General features: G+C 36.2%; 2 protein-coding genes across 3 annotated transcripts; one reads left to right on the top strand and one right to left on the bottom strand.

Moving 5' to 3' along the window:
• The first annotated feature begins 550 nt into the window (after positions 1 to 550).
• Positions 551 to 18316, top strand: LOC123763014 (uncharacterized). The gene is made up of 13 exons (XM_045749939.2): positions 551 to 1994; positions 3081 to 3299; positions 4186 to 4420; positions 5728 to 5854; positions 6332 to 6613; positions 7365 to 9018; positions 9989 to 10327; positions 10727 to 10858; positions 11225 to 11383; positions 11729 to 11878; positions 12423 to 12655; positions 13467 to 13619; positions 14604 to 18316. Exons 1-13 carry the CDS (start codon positions 1736 to 1738, stop codon positions 14985 to 14987), a joined length of 4326 nt encoding a protein of 1441 aa, XP_045605895.2. The 5' UTR covers positions 551 to 1735; the 3' UTR covers positions 14988 to 18316.
• Positions 18317 to 19016: 700 nt separating this feature from the next.
• LOC123763013 (zinc finger and SCAN domain-containing protein 30) lies at positions 19017 to 22838 on the bottom strand. Of its 2 annotated transcripts, none has more exons than XM_045749938.2 (2): positions 22668 to 22838; positions 19017 to 21209 (listed from the first exon to the last, which is right to left on the bottom strand). In XM_045749938.2, exon 2 carries the CDS (start codon positions 21059 to 21061, stop codon positions 20027 to 20029), a length of 1035 nt encoding a protein of 344 aa, XP_045605894.2. In that variant the 5' UTR covers positions 21062 to 21209; positions 22668 to 22838; the 3' UTR covers positions 19017 to 20026. The 2 variants fall into 2 exon arrangements, with proteins under 2 accessions (XP_045605894.2, XP_069158274.1); XM_069302173.1 differs by lacking the exon at positions 22668 to 22838 and adding an exon at positions 22100 to 22396.
• Between the last annotated feature and the right edge of the window lie 38 nt (positions 22839 to 22876).

Here is a 22876-nt window from a genome sequence, read left to right as displayed (position 1 = left end):
TCAGCACACCATCCTTGCTTATGACATTTTGTTTTAAGCTCAGCCTCCTTATGGACTCAGCACATCGCTGGCTCGCGGTTTCATCTTTTGTATATACAAACTATGACTTTTTCGATTACTGTTATAATTAATAATATGAGATATAAAAGTTTTTACACAAAATGGCTAAATTCTGCCATTAAATGGACTTTGTCTGGTATACATACAAATATACACCAATTTATTACCATTCATCCATTATTAATTTCAAATGTAATGTATACTGTCTATTTTTTTTCCTCTCGCCATTACTTGTTGCAATATTTGATAGTTGTCTATTTATTTATCGATCTATCTATTATCTTGCATTTATATTTAGAAGTGTCTGTGTTTGGAAGAAAACTCTGCATTGAATTATGACCAATTTATTAAATAATATTATTTAGTATTAATTAATATTTACATTTATTATTAATTACAATTATTTATAGCTTAGTTACTTTCATGTAACTCGCAATCGTACATTCTTAACATTAATAACCCAAATTAGCACATCTTGCTTTTAAATTAGCCCAAAAAGTAGCAAGTAGCGAAATTAAAAATTTGGGAGCGCGGGCCTCTCAAAAGTAGCCCAATTCGCTATTTGTAGCCCAATTTGTACCATTTTCACTTCCCACTTTACCATAGATCTTAATGTAATCTGAAAATTTGATGATTTTGATGATGATTCCATATGCACCATATAAGTACTGTTTAAAATCAGCCACCAATTTCTTAGCCATAGTGAAGACTACTAAACCAGAAGGTATTATACAACAATTTAGGTAAGGTACATACATACAAAATTTTTTTACAAGGATTGGTTGACTTATAGGTAGAGCTAGTACATACAATGCCTAAAGCCACTATTACGCAAAGCGTTTCGGGCAATACAATTATAGTGCTCAATACAATGTGCACAATACAATGTGCTCTATGTATAATTTAAACTATGTTGGTGGTGACAATTATTTTTCAGAAGTCGGCGGGAAGGTTGCCTGCTCGCCTTCTATTTGTAAACATTGTCTGGAGTGCGGCAGGAGACTCCAGACACCTCAGAACTCCTGTGTTAGGGAGGACTCTAGCCACACCATCATAAATAATAGACTTCTTAACAATATACGTCATGATATTCGGGATTCTACATCACGAATAACAGACTGGTGACTCCTTAACCCCTACATCACGAAAGTTTATATTGCTGGTTCTTTACGAAGTTTCCAGCACCTTTATATTACGAAAGTGTCCACTATCACCACATCACGACGCCTCCAATACCTCTACATCACGAAAGTGTCCTCTATCACCACATCACGAAAGTGTCCTCTATCACCACATCACGACGTCTCCAGCACCTCTACATCACGAAAGTCTCCACTATCACCACATCACGACGTCTCCAGCACCTTTACGTTAAGAGTCTCCACTGCTACTATATCACAAAATTTCTAACACATCCACATCATGAAAAAGTCTATCCATTAATCCTACATAACAAAAAAGTGTCCACTGTCACTACATCACGACAAAGTCTCCCAAGTCTACATAAAAAAGTCTCTATAACCACTACATCACAAAAAGGCATCTTCACCATTGAACAGACTATTCATCCTTGCTGGTGAACAGAGGCCTTTTGAAACATTCAAGACTGTGCCTGCCATCAGGAAGAGAGTTTGTGATTTTCTGTAATAGTATCTTGGCTCTAGTTTGTCACTGAATGCTGTGTCTGCTACCTTTGCCATCAAGCAGCTTGCCATCACCATCAAGCAGGTTGCCATCACTATCTAGCAGGTTGCCATCACCATCAAGCAGGTTGCCATCACTATCTAGCAGGTTGCTATCACCATCTAGCAGGTTGCCATCACTATCTAGCAGGTTGCCATCATCATCAAGCAGGCTGCCATCACCACCAAGCAGATTGTCAACATCTCCCAAGGGATTGTCCGAGCGGCCCACCAGGCTACTGAAAAATACCAGTAAGCTGTGTTTGGGTTGTAAGCATATGATTACGTACAGGATCAGAAGAATGCACAAATTATATTTAAAAATGCTACTTATTAAATGGCTTAAAATTAGATTGATTATATTGATGGATGATAATCCCAGGAGTTGTGCACTGAGTTGTTATTAAGATACATAAAATATTGTTTTCTCTAAGAGCCTAAAAATTTTAAAAGCAGTTATAATGCATCAGGATAGATTGATCAAGTTTTCACAAGTCTACCTCAATACTTATGGTCTTAGTATTCACTATTAAAATTAGTATATGATGGTTACATGATAAATGTTTCAGCCTGTTGAGATGACTTCAGCAAATGTACTTCAGCTATATGTACTAGCTCTACCTATAAGTCAACCAATCTTTGTAAAAATTTCTTGTATGTATGTACCTTACCTAAATAAACATTTTATTTTATTTTTATTTTTTTTTAAATATTAATTATTATATTTCAGTTAATACTGTACTAGGTAAGAAAGTGCAGAACACTTCAAAAAACAAATCAGTAAACCCCACGTACTGATATCATGCAGTTGAGTGATATTTTTATTTACCTGCGGATTTGATAGTTGGTGCAGCCTCTATATTTACCATCCACAATATTTTAGTAAGGCTTCAAAGGAATAATACTCAATGAAATGTCTGCATTGTACAGTACAGTTTATTGGCCCTGACAAGGCAAACATAAAAATAATAATTTAAAAAATTGCATTAATACATGCAGTTATGCATGTATGAAGTGGTGAAGTTAAACTTGACATAAATTAACTGCCAATCAGTTGAGAGGCTTTTATTTTGTTAGACATTTTGTTCTACATACACTAATGTTTCTTGGTGTGTTTTGTTAATATATGTTGTCTATAGCATCACTTGTTTCATTATATTTTATATCTTTATTTTGATTAAAAAGTATTTCATTCAGACACAATCCTGTTTTACACTGTGGCTTGTTGAGCTCAAAGCCATTGTTCCTTGTATGTGAGGAAGCAGGATGTGTGTATGGAGAGGTTACAGCAATAGAGTTCCATACAAATTTTAGCTTACTATGGAATTTTGTTTTCAGATAAGTGTGTGCTTCCAACAATGGCATTAACGCTACTTCCCAACAATGCCATGACATTCACAGAGAACCAGCATGGTACTGCTGTGTTGGAAAAATTACGAAGTCAGCGCGAACTTGTACGGTGCTGTGACGTTATCCTCCATGTGGTGGGCAAGCAGTTCCAGGCTCATCGTTGTGTACTGGCTGCTTGTTCCCCTTACTTTGATTCCATTTTTAAAGGTGATGGGATGGTTCTCTTTTGTATTGTGGCTGAATGTGTTGTATATGGAAGTAATACCCTTGCTGCCAGTGCAGTTTTTCATATTAATCTGAAGTTCTTTCCTTCATTGCCTTTCCAGTTTACTATTTCTCGGGAAAGTCAATGTTTACTACAGATACTGTACAGTACACTTGCAGTTGTGTATGAGGGCTTTAACTTTTGCAAACGAGCCACAAATTTAAATTCTTTATAGGTTTAACACAGTCATACCTCTGCTTTTCATTTGTTGATTTTGCAATTCAATTGTTAGTACAGTATCAAGTATGTAATTTATAGAATCTTAATTATTTTAATAATAAATTGTTTAATTGCATAAATATTAAGTTTATAAAATTTATAATATTAAAATATATTGGAGGAGATTCAACTGGATTTATTAAACCAATATAAATTCAGCTTTAAAACTGGAAGCCAATCACAATGCATTACTGCATTTGGTCTGAAAATGTCACAGTTACAGTATCTTCATACTGTACTAAAAAGTTAACACTCTATAGTGTTAGAGAATTACTCTGCCAGCTAGCCATTCAAATGTTCCCACCAATACCATGGGGAAGGTTGCCATACCTGACTTCAGTTCTATTTTGCCTTAGAGAGCACCATGGAAAAGAGCTTTCCATATACATTTAAAGCTTTCATTTTGTTTCTAAAATATTCTTAACAGGAGATGTTTAGGAATGCATCACCATGCAAAGCTGGGTTTGTAGCCCATATTGGTGCTTTGTTTACCTTTCATGAATACTAAACAAAATTGTAACCCACTTTTTGTATTTTTCACTTTACATATTTCCGAATGCTTATACTTTTTGTTTTCTCATTAATAATATAGTATGTCCTCATCTACAGCCAGTAAAACTGTCAAGGAACAGCTAACCATCAGCTCGCAGGATCCAGAAGTGTTCCATTGCCTCCTGGCATATATGTACACAGGGACAGTTGTAGTTGACAAAACCAATGTGGCAGAACTTTTGAGGCTGGCCAACAAGCTACTTATTGCCAAATTAAAGGAGCACTGTGCTGAATATCTTGAAAGATACCTGGATTCTACAAACTGTCTCACTGTACGTGACATGGCAACAAAGTAAGAATAATGCTCATTGAGTATAATGCTGTGGTCTCTTATTAACTGTCTATCATGAGGAGAATACAAAGTACTGAAACAGTGTAGAGAAACGCTAAGATAAGAATAGACTATAAGTGAGGGATGTAAGGGATTGTGTGTTATAAATTATATTTTTAAGTAATAATTTAGCCAAAGGGTATCAATGATATATTTTTCTTCATTCCATTTGATTGCATTGTAGTGTTTGATGGCTGAAGACTATCTTCTGTCTTCTAATGTTTTCTTCTTTAATGATGAGTTCATGATGACCAAACCACACGTTTGAAAATGAAGAATCGACGATATTTCGGTCTGTCCTGGACCATTATCACACGACTTGATAATGGTTCAGGACGGACTGCAACGTTGTCGTTTCTTCATTTTCTGACGTGTGGATTTGGTCATCATATCTTCAGCTACGTTATTGTGACTCATTGCATGATGAGTTTGTGACCCCTGAAGTTCATGAGATGTTGTACATGGTTCTTGCATGTGACAAAATCTTGGTTATTGTTACCATCATGGGATCCATACAATTATTACAGATTATACTGTAGATCCCTGTTTGGGTGACCTTATAGTTGTTAGTTTCTGCTTCATATGAGGGTATTAATTGTAATTGATGTTTGTGCACAACACTTGTATTGATTTTGCAGCATAGCACTCGGTTATAGAATTAGCAGTTGATGCTGGGAGAGTTTTCTGCATGCAGAACAAGATTTATTAGTACCTGTTTTTGTGTCTGTGTACACAAAATATGTAATAAGCAAAGACATACATCAAGTGCAGTGAAATAACACCCTTTACATACAGTCACCCACAGCTTGATACCATAAAGTCTTTTGAGGTGAACCATGTTGGCTCAGTCTTCCAGTAATTAGAAATTGATATGAGTTACAGTTCACTTCTAGAGTTTATTGAAAATAAAATGTACTCAAGCAAATAACCCAACTCACTTATGAAAAGAAATTAAAGTGAGAGTAATTTGGTCCATGGTTTACCCTTAACAAATTATGAAGACTTGGGTAAAGAGGGAGGCAGTATAAGACAAGAGTGAAGGTGAGGTGAAAGGTGAAAGGTTAACAGAATGTACTCTTTATAATATCAAAACATTTTCTGTGAAAGCACGTGTTTCATGATCTTAAGATCAATGATTAAAATACCGTATTTAAAATTTAGAGGCTACTGTCCATTGAAAGTGACGTTATTGATTAAATAATTCCATCAGAGTTCACAATACACTACAGTAATTTTATTTTTCAGTTATATCTCTTTCTTTCTTTCAGATTTAACTTGGAAGCCTTGGAAAAAACTACTGGAACTTTTATTCAAAGCCATTTATCAGAAATTATTGAGGGTGAAGAAGTTCTTGATCTTTCCCACACCAGATTAGAGGATTTTTTACGGACGCCAGTGAGTATGCTGATCAAGTTGTTCAGAATTACAGTAATAGTAAAAAATATCTATCTTGTTTTAAAATAGAGAGAGAGAAAATATTGCCTCCCAAAATTAAATAATTATATATTTTCCACTAACACTTGTATACTAAAATCTAACCAATCCATAAACTCAAAGTGTTATACTCAAAAACTCAAAGTAAATGTTTAATTTTACATGACAAGTTACAAGGAGTACTGCAACTAATCTTTTGAAAAGATAGGATGCTGCTATGAAGAATTTTCTGTTGTATTGTGTGCTGGCTGTGTAGTGCTGTGTTGATGCCTCTCCTTGCCTCTGAAATGAGGCAATGATGATGTGTAATGCCTTTATCTTTCAAACTTCTACTATACTAAATTATATATATTATATATAAATATATATAAGGATGCTATATTTGTTATTATTGTCACTGTTCAAAATATGCAACTCAAATATCATGTAATTTAACAGAGTTGGCAGCTGCTTGAGGACCAGACTCTGCTGCTGGTGACTCGCTGGGTACACCATTGCCCTAAAAGTCGTGAGCGAAACCTGCGTAGTCTCCTCACCTGGGTACAGTGGTCCCATCTCAACCCACAGACAGCCGTTCGCCTCACTCAAACCCATCCGCTCTACACAAACCCCAGTTCATTACTGGCATTATTCTTTCTCTTAGATGCCCTTAACGAGCATGCTCTGCTACCTGCAGACTTACATGCATCTTTCTCAAAATTGAAAGCAAAATTCTGTCAGGTAAGTACAATATGGTATATCTAGTACCCAAATAATATCAGAAAAAGGTTTTTATATTTATTCCTCTATTCACTTAATTATTTAGGGCTGTTTTAACTATTGCTTCTATTGTCTCATTTCTGAACATAAAAAAATGATCCCCTTAATCTACTTATAAAGATAGCTTCTTCTCCATTGTGAATACAGTATTGTTTATCATCATAACAATTACTATCTCTTTATTGATCAAGCACTGAATGTAATGAAATTCCTTTTTCATGACAGTCTTTTTAATAGCTCCCTGGTGCTTAAGCGCTAGTGCTGCCAAGCCTTAGGATTGTACTAGATAGATTTGTGTGGTGTTTGTTGGCTGCATCATTGTGGGTGACTTGTGTTTTGTGTGGCATTAATATATTTCCTAATATCTGGTAGCACTAAGACCTTGTTTTGGCCTTATTGCTATCAATGAATTCACAATGATGTCTTGTAAATTCCCTATTCTTCCATTCCAAGAAAATTTTAGTTATCATTTAATATTATTTTAAACCTACTGATTACACATTTTAGGATTGGTAAAATGTTGGAGCAGAGATTAAACTACAATAATATAATTATGAACATAAACATGACAGCTATGTTGTTGATTTGTTTGATCCACCAGTTTACTTTATTATAATGCTTTTGAAAAGTCAGTAATAAAGATATGATTATTTATTCATGTGTTTAATATGTTTATGTACATCAAACTTGCAGTTGAAATTTGTTTTTTCAGTCAACTGACTCTGTTGTTGACAACGAAAGCTTCTTGAGTCTTGCAATTTCTACAGCAATTGATGAACTTCAAGAGGACCCACTTGGCAGTGGAAGAAGTCAGGACTGTGTGCCAGCTATTAGTGACTTTGCAAATCACACTGCCCTAACTCCTCATACCACGCAAGATCTTCTCTTAGATACCCAAGATACAGCTAACTCATCTGCCGTTCACTCTCACCATAAAATTAGTGACTTTCATGTCAGTTCTAGAAGAGGATGTGATGACCAAGATAATGAACAGCATAGCCAGTATGATATGTGTCATATTGGGCATAGCTCCCAAGATGCGTGTCGTATCGGGCATAGCTCCCAAGATGTATGTCGTATTGGACATAATTCTCAAGATGTCCACATTAACCAACCAAATTTAGTTTTTTCTCATCCACCCCCTGTTTCTAATGTTCTTAGCTGCCATGCTCACATTTCTGACGATTCTGTTGGAGACACAACCACAGCAGATGACAAGTTTACATGCAATAGCCAAGGGCATTTTGGGCAGTCTTTCATGCGGAACACAACTGTCTGGCACCAAGAGCCTTACGGTGCCGAAGAGTCCCTTTCATCTGATTCAAGTCACATGTACCAAAGACAAGTTTATGATCAAAACTTCAGTATTAAAGTTCCTAGTTCAGATTCATACAATTCAAGGGTTAATCCTTCTAGTGGTTATTCTATGAGAGAAAGTCCTATTAAGAACAAACAAAGTTTTGCAAGTGCTGTGTCTTATTATGTTAGCACATACAATCCGGAAGACGATATGACTGTCTCAGATGACCAGAGTACGCAGTCATTTCCCTATGATGAGAATTTTAATCCTGGAATTAGTTTTTACCCTTGTAGACCAACTGATGGTAAAGATGCCCAACATATAATTATTGAGTCACATCATAATCAAGAAAATTATGCCAAATCATATTACCATGATGAATCAACAAACACTGAGGACATAAACCACAATCAACGTGATCTGTATTACAATGATAACTCGACTGATACTCAAATGTCTAATTGTCCACAAGACATGACTGTTCAACACCAGTTCTCCCAGTGCTCGGACATGAAACGCAGTTTGTCTCAAAATCCAGACATATCTGCGGTGGAAGATGCAACAAATATTTCACTAAATAATGGTATATCAGAGAGACTTATAGTTGAAGAGGCACATTATGAGCACTACCCTTTAAAAAATAACACAGTAGATAAATTTCACAGAGATATGAGCAGGTTGGGGGAGAATTCCATGTTAGCTTTGGGATCCAGAGATATAGTTAAACAAGAATTGCTATTAGATGGAAAGAGATTGACCTCCGAGTGTGGTTTAGAGACAAAGGGGGTTTTCACTCTTGTTGGAGTAGCTATAGATGAGAATTGCGCTTACAAAGGATGCCCTTCAGAGTCTGAGGATGGAAATCACATGTACAAGGGATGTGGCTCAGATTTAAGAAGCATATTAACAGAAAATAAATTATCAATGGAAAATCCAGAGAATCTTCAAGATAATATATCCAAAGCTCCCTTGCCAGAAGGATTACACCCCCCTGTGGTTCCAGCTATAGATAACACACCACGACAGGTCAAGTTTAAAATCAACCGCAGCATTAATCCCTGCACAGGTTTGTTATGTTATTTTGTGTTAGGAGTGTAGCGTAGAAATCAAATGGATTTAATATACAGGTACTGTAAAAAAGAATATAGGAAAAGGCTTACTTGAATGCAGAAGTTGGAGGACAATCTTTTCATAATAAATCATTCTAAACCTAATTTAATTTGCAGTACTGTACTGTATTAAAAACTATCATACAGAGTAAATTTTAAGATAGCAATTATCCATCTACTTTTTCACATCTTACATATTGTTTGCACACTTCAGTAATTTCATTCTTCTACTGTATTGGCAAACTATCTCATTCTAAGTAAAATACAGTGCAGCGGAACTCAATTCCAATGGATTTCACTTTTATAGACCTCGAGACCGTCTAGAACAAATTTGATCATATCAGGAACTATTTTTGTTTCAAGAGTGGAGTTGTGTTGAGAATGTATTCCGAAAAATTATTCTGCACAAGTTTAGAATAATTGTTTGTTGCTTCCAGTTTAAGAGTTTAAGATTAATTTGTATGTATTGGAGAACAAAAGTTAATCATAATAATAGCAGAAATTGAACAAGAAAAATAGTGCCCTACATATTATCTCCAGTACAGTACTGTATTTAAATAAACTAAATACCAAATTCAATAGATGTACTTCAATACAAAAGGCATTCCCAGAACATTTATTGTTGTCCAATTTGCTCTTGTTCCATCCAGCCTTGATTTAAAGAAATAAAAGAAAAAGTATTTAAGTATATGAAACATAAATACTGTACATGAATACCTGTGAATGAAAAACACTAACGTATTTAAAAACAATTTGTAAACCTATATAAAGAGTTGCAAATAGCCCATGTACAAAAATTTATTCTAATGAAATTGCAGCCATCGTGTATGACAGGGTAAATGAGATGTTAATGGTTAATTGACATTTAATCATTTTCCTCTCCTATCCTCCTTAAACATTATCATAGCTTACATGTACCACCCACAGAGCAGCTGTCAAACACTAGTCAAGAAACAATAGTTACATCTGAGACCTCTCTCTCTGGTAATGTTGCTGTCACTAACTTCATTGATATGCCGCACCTGGAAACTGACGACCTCAACCCGGATGACCCATCTGAAATGCTTCAAGACAATTTAATAGACAGCTCTCAAAGAGAGGCCATGGAGCAAGAAGCTGGTGAAAAGTTGAAAATTAATGAATGCAAAGATAAGGTGCTAAATAAAGACAAAGGAAGCAATGAAGAAAGGGAAACTGCAACAACTGTAAACAATGAGCCACTGCGAAGAACTTGTAGAAGAGTGAAGTTGACAGAAAAAGGAAAAGGTAAGAAGAAGCCAAATCTAATGAGTTTCCTATATACTTATTATTTTTGTTTCAAAGTTAGAAAAGGATGCACTGTCCTCTCATCTAACCTTATACTAATAATACTAGAATTACAATTATCCTGCTCTGATTCTCCTATTTAATTCCACTAATCCTGCACTGAATTACAGCATGTCGCACCAGGCTCTTGGCTTTGGGCCTAAATCCTATCATATCCACCAATCCTATTGATCTTAATCTGAATCCTCCTAATCTTATTCTTCTCTATAATAATCCTATGCTTCCTCTTAAGGAATTCATGTATAATTGAATACAGTTCTCATATCAGTTATATTTTAGTTAAATTTATTGTCTCTTGAAAACATTTCAAATGTGTCATTTTCTTGCTCTTTGTAACAGAAGTCATCAAGACAAGCTGTGCTACGTCGGAGAGAGTCTGTGAACTGTGTCAAGCATCGTTTCCTCGTACGAAAGAATACTTTGTGCATATGCGGGAACATTTTCCAGGTCCACCACACTGCTGTGACATCTGTGAGTATAAACACCTGTGAGCCATCAAGTTGTCAATGCGACATCCTTTTTCATGAGTAACTTAATTGTTAATTAATGGATATGGATCACATGTCTACAAAACAAACTTATTTGAAGCTCAATTTAAAATCTTAAAAATTCCCACATCATAATCATTATTAGGCGATGAGTCACAATAACATGGCTAAAGTATGTTGACCAGACCACACACTAGAAGGTGAAGGGACGACGACGTTTTGGTCCGTCCTGCACCATTCTCAAGTCGATTGAGAAGGGACGTCGTCGTCCCTTCACCTTCTAGTGTGTGGTCTGGTCAACATACCCATTATTACTATTATCATCATCATCCTTATTATTCTTTTGCAGGTGATGCATCTTTCAAGCGCATTTACCACCTGCTGGACCACCGAGTCATTCACCAGGAAACCAAAACCCACAAGTGTCCACACTGCTCATTTAGTTCACACAAGAAGTTCAATTTGACTGAACACTTAACCCAACATTCTAAAATTAGGAAATACAAATGTAAGTGTTATTGAGTACTGTATATTATTTATTTTTAACTCTAGGGTATTGAAGGATAATAAATTACCACTGAAAATTAAGAGAATTTGGAAAAAAAAAATAAAAAGTTATCACTTCTGCAGAACTCAACATGGTTGAACATAATGGAATTAATACAAAACAGTACATAGCAATTTGTGAAAAATCAATTAAGATTAAATTGCATGTGTTTTTGACACAAATATAGCATACATTAGTGTAAATGTTTCAACAAACAACAAAATAGTACAATTTATAGATAAGTATGCATTACAACATGTTTCAATCTTTGTTGATTTTTTAAGATTTTTCTTTGGAACCTTGTAGGCAAGATCTGTGGGGATCTCTTCACTCGAATACAAAAATTACGAGTACACGAAACTAAGCACACTACAGAGCGTCCATTCTTATGTGAAACGTGTGGATGGTCAGGAAAAACTAAAAATGCTCTCATAGTTCACACAAAGTTTCATACAGGTAAGTAGGTTTCATTTACAGTGCATTATTCATTAGCTTAGTCATTACAGGATTAACATTGCAGTACTGTACACCAGATAATCTGGTTTGGTGCCAAATTTCTGTATTGCTTTGCAGATACTGTACCTGTATGTTATTTGGCTACCATACAAGCAAAATTAAATTACAGAAAGCTTTTTGGAACAAACTATATGGGCAAATTACAGCAAACTGATTGGAACAAACTATATGAGCAAATCTAGTTCATTCTGTCAGGTATTTATTTCTTTTGGATCGAGTACCTGTGCTTTAATAAATATGTTAATTTTACAGGTTCTGAATACTGTATTTTTAACATTGTGATTTTTATTTGATTAGGTTAATTGTCTTATCTATAGATATACTGAAGTCCTAGTATGAAAATAGTTTTTCCTAAATAAATGATTGTAGTAGAGTACTGTATTATATTTAAAATCACTGTTCACCCAGTCTTCTTGTACAAAATGGTTTATCATTAGTGACCGATTTTTCTTACCTCTTCCCATGCCGCCTTCACTAACACAAGGTGAGCTGCTCAGATGCCAGTTCCCAAAGTGCACTTATGCAACTGCTAAGAAGTCTCACCTCAAGGAACACATGCAGCACCACTCCAACAGCCGCCAGTTTACTTGTGATGTCTGTAGTCACAGTTTCATCACTAACAGTCATCTTCGAAGGCACCTGATGTTACACCTTCCAGAGAAGCCTTTAAAGTGTCCACAATGTGATTACTGTTCACTAAGGCAGGACCGTTTAAAGGTAATACAGTACTGTATTAGTTATGTTCATTAATGCTTCATATTCACCCATGGGGTTATAAACCCATGAAACTGCCTACCTGCCAAAGCCATAACTGCCAAAACACTGTTAAATGTTAAAATCTAGCTTGAAAATATCATCAGGACAAATGGGGAGGGGGGTCTTTGACAAGCCTGCAGCTTCCTGTCCTCATCAAGGCCACTAGTGTTAGTGGCCTTTGGGTAAGTTCAGATAAATCTTCTTGCAATTCATGGAGACCTAAATTTCTTTTGCACTTTATTTTTTATAATGTCAAAATTCATGTATGAACTGTGATTATTGTGCATTGTTGTATTATTTTCAGTATTTGTGCAGTCTAAGTACAGTATTGTTATCCTAGTAACTGCTGGTGCTCTTCACTCTTATTACTTTTAAAACTATTTTCCCTATTATGATTTACTGTATGTCAATTCCTTCCTTATGAATGTATCTGTTTATTTATCTTTAAAATCATAATGTCATTTGTCAGAATAATAGAAGAGTTCGTTCATTGCCACAGGAACACAGACGGTGAATGTCTGTTTTGTTTTTCTTAGCATAAGCTGAATAAGCTGAGCATAAATTATTTAGTTTTAGTTTCTTCTAAGGTGGGTTTCATTAAAATATATTTAGGAGTGAAGTATAATTAATAGTCATAGTATTTACATTGAATTTACTTTGAGATACTGCACTCTATTACAGTAATATGACTGAACAATGTTAAATGTTTAGGTTAATTGTGTATTGTCAATATTTTGTTTCCAACTAACACAATTGCTTTAATTTTTTTTAGATTCACATAAAGAACAAACACACTAAGAAGGAATTAGCCAAAACATCAACACGTAAGCGGCAAAGCAAAAAGAAATGTTTGGATGTTGCCGGTGCCAACAAAACTTCCACAGAGGTTGCAAATGTCATTACACCACATATTGAGTGTTCACAGGTAAGTGTTTTATTATTCATGAAGTGTTGTATAAATGCATTATCTAGCCCATCTCTGTAAAGATTATTAGGTGGACAATATTATAAAATAATTTTTGTATTGTAACTATGTTGAGATTTCAATTTTAAATTTTGTTCTTTAGAGACACATTTTTATCTTTTAAAAACTATTGTTTATGGGCACTAGGTGTACGCTGTTTAGTGAATGTTCCTGTGTTCGTGGTTAAACAGTTCTTTGTACTGTATTTTCTTTATTTTTAAACCACCCGGCATAACATAGCTGTCTACCGTGTGCTAGTTCAGTTCTTGCACCAGCTTTGGTCATTCGTTTCTTCAGATTGACCCTTGCTTTTGCAGCTTCTTAGTACAGTACTTGGTTTTGTAAACCCCATTTCTTCGCTACATAAACTCATATCCCCAATTGTTCATTCCATAAACCCGTATTCTCATTTAAAATGGAAAGATTATCAGGCATTAGAAAATTTCCAAAACTCTCTCTCTTTTACATTTGCATTGTTGGAAAAACTTGCTACAATGCCATAGTTCTTGAATGAAGGTGAAGGAAAATTCCAATATATGTGTGAGTGTATTAAAACCAAATTTTCAGATGCAGTCTACATCCTTTCTCAAGGTACTGTAAACAGTATTAGCAGAACATTGTTTTCAGTACCTTGAGAAAGGATGTAGGTTGCATCCGAGAATTTGGTTTTAATACATTTACACATACAGTATATTGGGTCTTTCCTTCACCTTCATTTACTGTATATTGGTTGTAATATTTTACTTACTGATAGATTTTTGTGAACACTAACTCTCATTAGCTCCATTAGTCAAACTTTTTACTGTTTTTTATTTGTCTATGCAGATTCATATTCCTGGTGGGAAAATTTATCACATGTTAATTAAAAGAAAAGTAAGCTATTTATATTATAGTACAGTACAGTATTTGAGTTTATTATTTATTTTTGCATTTTCTTCCCCACAGGCAGACATATTTTCAGACCTGGAGAATACCAATGTCTCTCTTGAGCCACAGTTGCCAGGTACTCCTCCTCCAACTACACTGTCCGAGTACCCACCAAGTCCAACATACACCTTCCAGACTCAGTCGGCTCCAGATGACCCACTTATGATTGTTCCTGATATGAGCTCTGTCACTCAGGGATTCACCCCTCTCCCTCAAGCCTCTCCGCTTCACCGTGACCTTGGGCCAAGCCTCAATTATGATGGGAGTTACCATAGTCCGCAGTACCAGACATCTTCACACTTCGCACCACTCTCCCCTACACATGCCACATTGTCATACACAAATGGACATCACCATGAAGAGAGTCCCTTAAATTTTGCTGCTTATATGAAATATGAATGAAAGGAGTTGCAGTAAATAATTTTAAAAACCAAATAATCTCTCAGTATTCAATTTAACTAATAAATGTTAAATATTTTGTAACAATGCAGAGCCTGGGTCCATCCAGAACACTGCCAACACTGCAGGCTCTAATTAACTGTAATCCCCACTGTAACACAGACTTTTGCAAATGGTCTTCCACATAGTTTATGAGTGAGAAGGAAATGGTTCCTCATTCCACCACTAAATGACCTAATGTTGTATACAGTGCTTGCTGCCTTCTAGTGGCAGCAGGAAGTAAAGGTTAGTGGTACTAACTAATGCAGTAGTTAACAAAGTGATAATTGGCATTCTTTGCTAATCAAAACCTCACTTGCAGCAGAATAGTTTCTTAATAATTTTTTTGTCTTATAGCAAGCATTTGTTCAGTGGTAGATTGAGAAATCCCAATGGTTTCCATTTCCTAAGTTATGTAACAAAAGCATTTGCAAGGATACTTGTTATGGTGGGGGTAAATCAACAAAGCCTGGCTTACCTGACACTGAACTGGGTAGACCATTGACTCTGGCTCAGGGAGCAATTGAGTAGCCTCAGCACGATCTGGCTGTTTTCCCAAACTGTAGAATCATCTACATGGAAGTTACTCTGTGGAGAATGCAAAGGTGGTTGGTGGATATGTGAGTAAATTCTTAAGTAAAGTAAGCTGTTGTTCCAGGAAGAAATCATACTGCTCCAGAATGAGACTGCACAATGCGTCACATACTGTACCCTTTTAACAACTCGTCAGGTATGATTTCAACACCTGTTTACACTTCTCACTAACCCAGGCTGTGATGTAGTATATAGCTCCAAGATGTATTCTTCTGATAGATGTGTTGAAGCCTTAGGATAATTGAAAGTTGCAGGTAAAAAAGGGGAGGAGACTATATGAAAATATTTAATGTGTTTTCCGCATATGAGGCCCAGAACTTATTTTAGCCTTCTGAAAACCCCCCAAAATCATACCAGTCATCTAGCAGCAAGAACAATTTGTCTTTGTTGCTCATTCTGATGATTCATTTGTAATGAAAATATCCATAGTTCATTTCCAAAGATTGAGGTTTGTAATTTATGTCAATCAAGATGTAAAATTTTACTATTAGTATAAATTAAACAGAAGTTGATTCAGTTGTAAAAAAAAGAAACTTGGTAAGACTTATGATACATGTTATGGGAGCATCAGCAAACCATGCTGTTACTGTACCTGACGTTATTCTTAGTGTACTTGTACAGCTATTGTTTATATGTAAACTATTATTTATATTTACTATTTTCAATGTGCCAAAGCTAACCTATTCTCTATGGCTGTGATCATTTTTATACCAAAATTTGTATTATTACATACACATACATACATATATACATACATACATATACACACACACACACACACACACGTACGTCACCAGTGGAGTCCCACAGGGTTCAGTCCTTGGACCCATATTGTTTCTGATATATGTAAATGATCTACCAGAGGGTATAGAATCATTCCTCTCATTGTTTGCTGATGATGCAAAAATTATGAGGAAGATTAAGACAGAGGAAGATAATATGAAGATACAAGATGACCTAGACAGACTGAATGAATGGTCCAATAAATGGCTACTAAAATTCAACTTGAGTAAATGTAAGGTAATGAAACTAGGCAGTGGAAACAGGAGGCCAGACACAAGATACAGAATGGGAGATGAAGTCCTTCAGGAAATGGACAGAGAGAAAGATCTAGGAAAATGATATCACACCAAACTTGTCACCTGAAGCCCACATCAAAAGAATAACATTTGCGGCGTATGCGAGGCTGGCTAACATCAGAACTGCCCTCAGGAACCTGTGTAAGGAATCATTCAGAACCTTGTATGTAAGAACAATCCTGGAGTATGCGGCCCCAGCATGGAGCTCGTACCTTGTTAAGCACAAGGTGAAGCTTGAAAAAGTTCAGAGGTATGCCACTAGGCTAGTCCCAGAACTAAGAGGCATGAGTTACGAGAAAAGGCTGCGTGAAATACCACTCACAATACTGGAAGACAGAAGAGTAAGAGGAGACATGATCACTACCCACAAAATTCTCAGAGGAATTGACAGGGTAGATTAAGATAAACTGTTTAACACGAGTGGTATGCGAACAAGGGGACACAGGTGGAAACTGAGTACCCAAATGAGCCACAGGGACGTTAGAAAATAACTTTTTCAGTGTCAGGGCAGTTAACAGATGGACTGCACTAGACAGTGATGTGGTGGAGGCTGACTCCATACAGTTACAAATGTAGATATGATAGAGCCCAGTAGGCTCTAGGAATCTGTACACCAGTTGAGAGGCGGGACCAAAGAGCCAGAGCTCAATCCCAGCAAGCACTACTAGGTGAGTACACACAACACAATAGACAAAATAGACCAGAATTCTTGAAACATCCAACTTCAAGAACAAGATGTCATAGATTCAAGCTAAGGAAACAAAGATGCCAAATTTTTTTAGAAAGCTCTCTTTTGCAAATAGAATGATAGACTGTTTAAAGAAGCTTAATGGGAAAGCTCACCATAGCCCGTGCTACTTGGAACTTTTTGTTACAGGTAGCAAATCTTAAACAACAACAACAGTGGATGCCAAAACTGTCAGTACAGTAGTTTCAAAGTGTTATATGACAGAGAACTGGGAAGGTGGAACACCATGAGCATAGCTCTCTTCCTGTGACTACACTTGGGTGTAAACACAAACCTATACACACACACATACACACACCTACAACCAACTTTCACATATACAAATCCACATGCTTACATTTATTAGATGGTAATCATGACCCCATGTAGTACCATTATATATTTTGTCTTAGCGACGCAGGATGTTTTATCATAATATAATACTGAATAATTCAGGAGAAGTGTTGTACTGTACCTGTGTCCTCCTGTTGTCTATGTGGTTCCTTGCATTTCTCATGAAGTGCTGAATTTACTCGATAACTTTTACTTTTGATTCCATAGGTGCATACTATATAAATACAAAGTTAATTTGTTGAATTAAAAGCGTGTATGTGTATGTAAAGCATTTTGAGTAGATAATTATATGTACATACTGTACAGTATTAATATTTATATATAAATTGTTTACAAAAATACGATAAAAATTCACCAATGCAAATAAATCGCACTTAAATGCATCACTAGAAGACTGGTAGAGGACAGACAACAAATGGTCTAGCACTATAATATAAAGTGATACAGTATTTAAATTAAGGAAAGAAAATGAAAATTATTGATTTATGTGATGTGATGTAGATCATTTTATTTATGTGATGAAATGTTGATTCCTTAACTTATCGAGTTTTTTTCCAAACTTAAATTTTCTCTTTGATTGTCTCAATTTGTAAGGCATGGTCACCGGTGGTAAGCCAGTATAATAAATAAATCTATTGGATTAAACAGACACAAATGCCAGAAGTCTAACCAGAAATTGTACGACTCAAAATGAGAAATTTGGGTTTCCTATGATTTTCTATACAGTAATTCTTACAAAACTTTAAGAAATGCTGAATGACAGAAAAGTAAACACTTATAGGTGCATTATGGGCCGAACATCAAAATTTGGGTACCCATGATACTAGTATTCGATAACATGACTTCAGCAAAGTCATGATATCGAACACAAGTGCCGTGGGTACTCAAGTTTTGAAGTTCAGCCACCAAAATCAACTTTGTCCAAATTAATTGAAAAGCCACGAAATCAAACTTGTCAAACCAATTACAGTATATTACTGTAGAAATGTTGCTTAATACTGTAGTAATGAAAGGTGTAGTAATAATGTAGTAATAACTAGTACAGTTAAGGATTGGCGCCCAGTAAATCTTCCCCGGCCAGGATACGAACCCAGGCCAAAGCGCTCGCGAAATGCTAGGCGAGTGTAGTACCACCACGCCACAGGGACTCTATAAAAATAATATATGGAATAGATGGATCAATCTACAGTATGATAAAATATTGCCACAATATTATACTGTACAACAATGAAATCAATCTTAATAATAAAATTTTATTCCAATTTTTAATGTCATTATTACAACAAAAGTTGGCCCATATGAAATATATTTAACATTTAATTAAGGAAAAGTTCTCATCGCCAAAATTTGGTATAGTAATGTTTTATTACAAATGTTAATATCCGTAACAATATCAGTAACTTCAAAAAGCCAATACTGTACCTAGAAAAAAAGGAAGCTTCAATGTACAGTATTCTCTAACAATCTCATGCATCATGTACACAATAACCTCACCTGACCCCAAACATAATATTTACTTAGACACCCAACCCCACATTGGAAAATAAAAGAAGTGACGTTTCGGTCCGTCCTGGACCATTAATAAAGTTGTTTAACGAGGTGATAATGGTCCAGGAGGGACTGAAACGTCACTTAGTTTATTTTCAGATAAGTGGGTTGGATGTCTCATTTTCAACCAAATTGTTGTGACTTATTGTCTGCAATATTACAGTACTTTGTTAATACATAAATAATAATGTAGAGAATTAAGGTACAGTATATTGAAAATAATAACTCGGTTCACACCTACAGATTTGACCATCTAAAATTAGAATAAGCCAGTTAAATAGCTTTCTACACTATACTAAATTCATAGTGCATTAATCTGACTTCTCAAATCAAAAGTAACATAGAAATGTAAATAATAGATGTATCGCAATGTAACTACAGTATTCTGTTACAATCTGCACTCTTCTGTACCCGATTATTGTCACAATTACGGGTTAAGAAAGGTGAATTAGCTACCAAGTGAATAGTGGAAGATAACATACATCATTGATGGGTATCATAACACCTCCAGGGCAATACCAAGATATTTATACGTAACAAACTAAAACAAAATATTATAATTGTGCACTTACTGATTCCTTGTTGAAAATGAAAATAGAAAACTACTATATACGCCAATGCTGTAATATAATAATATTGAAAGTAATAAATCATATTCAAATTAATGTCACAATGTCAATAATAATGACAACACTATACAATCATGGTTTCTCAAAATCGTGCAAAAAATAGGCAAAAAAATCTTGTTTAGCATCCTCATTAGGAGATAAAGGTCGGATGTGGCTGAGGCTGTGTTCCTCGAGTTGGGCGTGTTCCGGGAACCTTTGCCTACATGTGGGGCACCTGAAGGCCGCCAGGCCCAGGTGAAGCTCATAGTGCCGCAGAAGGGCACTCTCATCCACGAAGTCGCGGTCACAGTGACCACAGACGTGGTAATCGTTCTGGACGGGCTCCTGGGCGCAGCTGCTGCACTCAACTTTTTCCTTCGCCGATGATAAGCTGTCCACAGTGGTAATTATAAGGATTCTCTTTCCGCAGCGGAAGCAGCTCTTGTTGATTGAACCAGACTGCTGAAGAGAATTTGAGCCTATGAAGGTGACGCTGTGGGGGCCATAGTGTCTTGTCATGCTACTTGACTGGTAATTTCCAAAGTTTACCTGTCTAGACACTTTGGGACGAACACCAAGACTACTATCTTCGTTGTCTTGAACAGTATTTAATGACATACTCGTTTCTTCTCTTCTGGTGTCTAACTTTTCAAGGCCACATTTACGGGTGTTGGACTTAATGAGATCATCTTTACTGTCTTCTGACACACGGGGACTTCCTCTACTGTTTTTAGGCACACCAAGATTATCAATACCACTGCCAGGCTCTTGAAGACGACTACCTTTCCTGAGACTACTTTCTTTGTCATCTTGGACAACATTTTCTTTCTTTTTAATCATTTTAGGACGAGCACTGGGACCGCTCGCTTTGTCTTGAACAATATTTGTTTTCTTCACATTTTTATTCTTTATTTTATTCACATGGTGGCAGCTTCGTAAATCATATCTTTGCTTCATTTGCAATCGTAACTGGCGCCTTTGTTCTTGTCGCTCTTCTGGCCTCGTATTTCTTTGGTGTTCATTCTCTGAGACAGAAGCAGATTCTTGGCTTAGAATTGACATTGCTTTAATTTCCTTCCGTAAGTGGAGTAATTGGCGTCGCTTTGGACGCTTACGCGAATTGACCATCTCTGTCCTTTTATAGCTGTTGCCGCCAGCTATATCCGCCAACAGTGTGGCAAGAGATGGAGTTCTAATCTTGCTTCGCAGTGTCGGATGCTAGGGAGAATCTGCCAGCGGCTGTTGACAGGTTGCAGACTGAGTACCCGAATATCAGCTGTAGAAAAAATAGTGCGTGGAACTTTGAACAGATGACCAAATACGAATACGTGAAATAACTAATGAAATGGGAACTAAAAGGCAAGTAATAATTAATGTCGGGGAACAGGCAGCCAGCGTATGTAATTTTAATAATCAATAATAATTAAGGTCGAACTACCGACCCTCCCAAGATGCAACCACAAAACAAGCTGACTTGTGGGCATTAGGTGATAGGAAACGCGCCCAACCATTTCTGTCCCGCCTGGGATTCGAATTCCAAATTGTGAGTCGAGAACAAACCTGAGTAAATGAGAATAATGAGTACAGGGATTACAATGAGTTGAGAAGGTATAATGAACTCGGAAAAAGCAATGCTCGTATACGAGGTTATAATAACTATATTGATTATAATGAATGGACAGCACAACAATTTCAGTTAGTATGAAGATAGGGAGTAAAATGAGTTCAGGTAACATTAGTTAATAATAATAATAATAATTTTATTTACAAGACGGTACAATGGGTTTGTGAGATTACATAAGATTGGTATTTTTACATTCTTGCAAAGCCTCTTGCATAACGTTTCGGGCAGAATAAGATTCAATACATGGATACAATACAATAAGATACAGTTCATGGAATATAATAAGTTCTGGGTGTATAAGTTTATAAGTTTACCGGGAAATGAATTCAGGAAGTATCCAAACATATACACACACAGATTGACAAATATCCCTCATACCAGGAACGGATGAGGACTACAGGATTAGTTCTGTGGCCCTCAACCGTTCCTGGTATGAAAGATGATTTTTGCTAACCAAACATGACAGGACTCGTCGAAACTTATATGGTTTCTTATAAACTTATACTGAACACGATGGAGCCAGAAAACTATATGGTGCTCACAATGTTCAACCTCCTCGTTGGCTAGTTGAACCTAGCCATTTATGATCAAGTTCTACTCCAGTGTTAATGTCTGGCTCTAGAGGATCATGAAGAGGTCCTACTCAAGTGTCAATGGCTCTAGAGGATCATGAAGAGGTCCTACTGCAGTGTCAATGGCTCTAGAGGATCATGAAGAGGTCCTACTGCAGTGTCAATGGCTCTAGAGGATCATGAAGAGATCCTACTCCAGTGTCAATGGCTCTAGAGGATCAGGATTATGACTTGATCCTTACTGCAGTGACTGCGTCTGGTGCTTGAGGATCATGATTAGAGCTATGTCTTACTTCAATATCTGCCTGACCATCCAGCAGCATGGCTCTTGAACCTTTTGTTAATCTGACCCTCGAGCATTACTCTACTTAGTACAAAAAAATATATATACATTAGTTAGGATAGATAAAAGCCCACCATGTGTTTACTAGCAGCGTGCGTTGTTTTTACTCACTACTCTCATACAGTTACTCAACTTATCCATCTGTCGTGTTGTCTTGAAAGTTACAGGTGTTGTAGCAGGCACCAAACTACTTACCAATACTTGTCTTACAATTTAGAGACAATTAACGGTATGGAGAAGTCCTTCCTCCCACCGGCGTCAAGTCGTCGTCGTTGCCTTCAGCCCCAACTAATATATTACAAGACGGTGCAAACAATTGCAAGGTATTATCTTAGAAAATGTGACTGGCAAGACTTGCCATAACTGGAATGGGTGGAAAAACACAATTGTAATTATAGTATTAT

The sequence above is a fragment of the Procambarus clarkii genome, chromosome 47 (assembly GCF_040958095.1).
Source record: "Procambarus clarkii isolate CNS0578487 chromosome 47, FALCON_Pclarkii_2.0, whole genome shotgun sequence".
Taxonomy (NCBI): Eukaryota; Metazoa; Arthropoda; class Malacostraca; order Decapoda; family Cambaridae; genus Procambarus; species Procambarus clarkii.
This window is presented reverse-complemented; position numbering and strand designations above follow the sequence as displayed.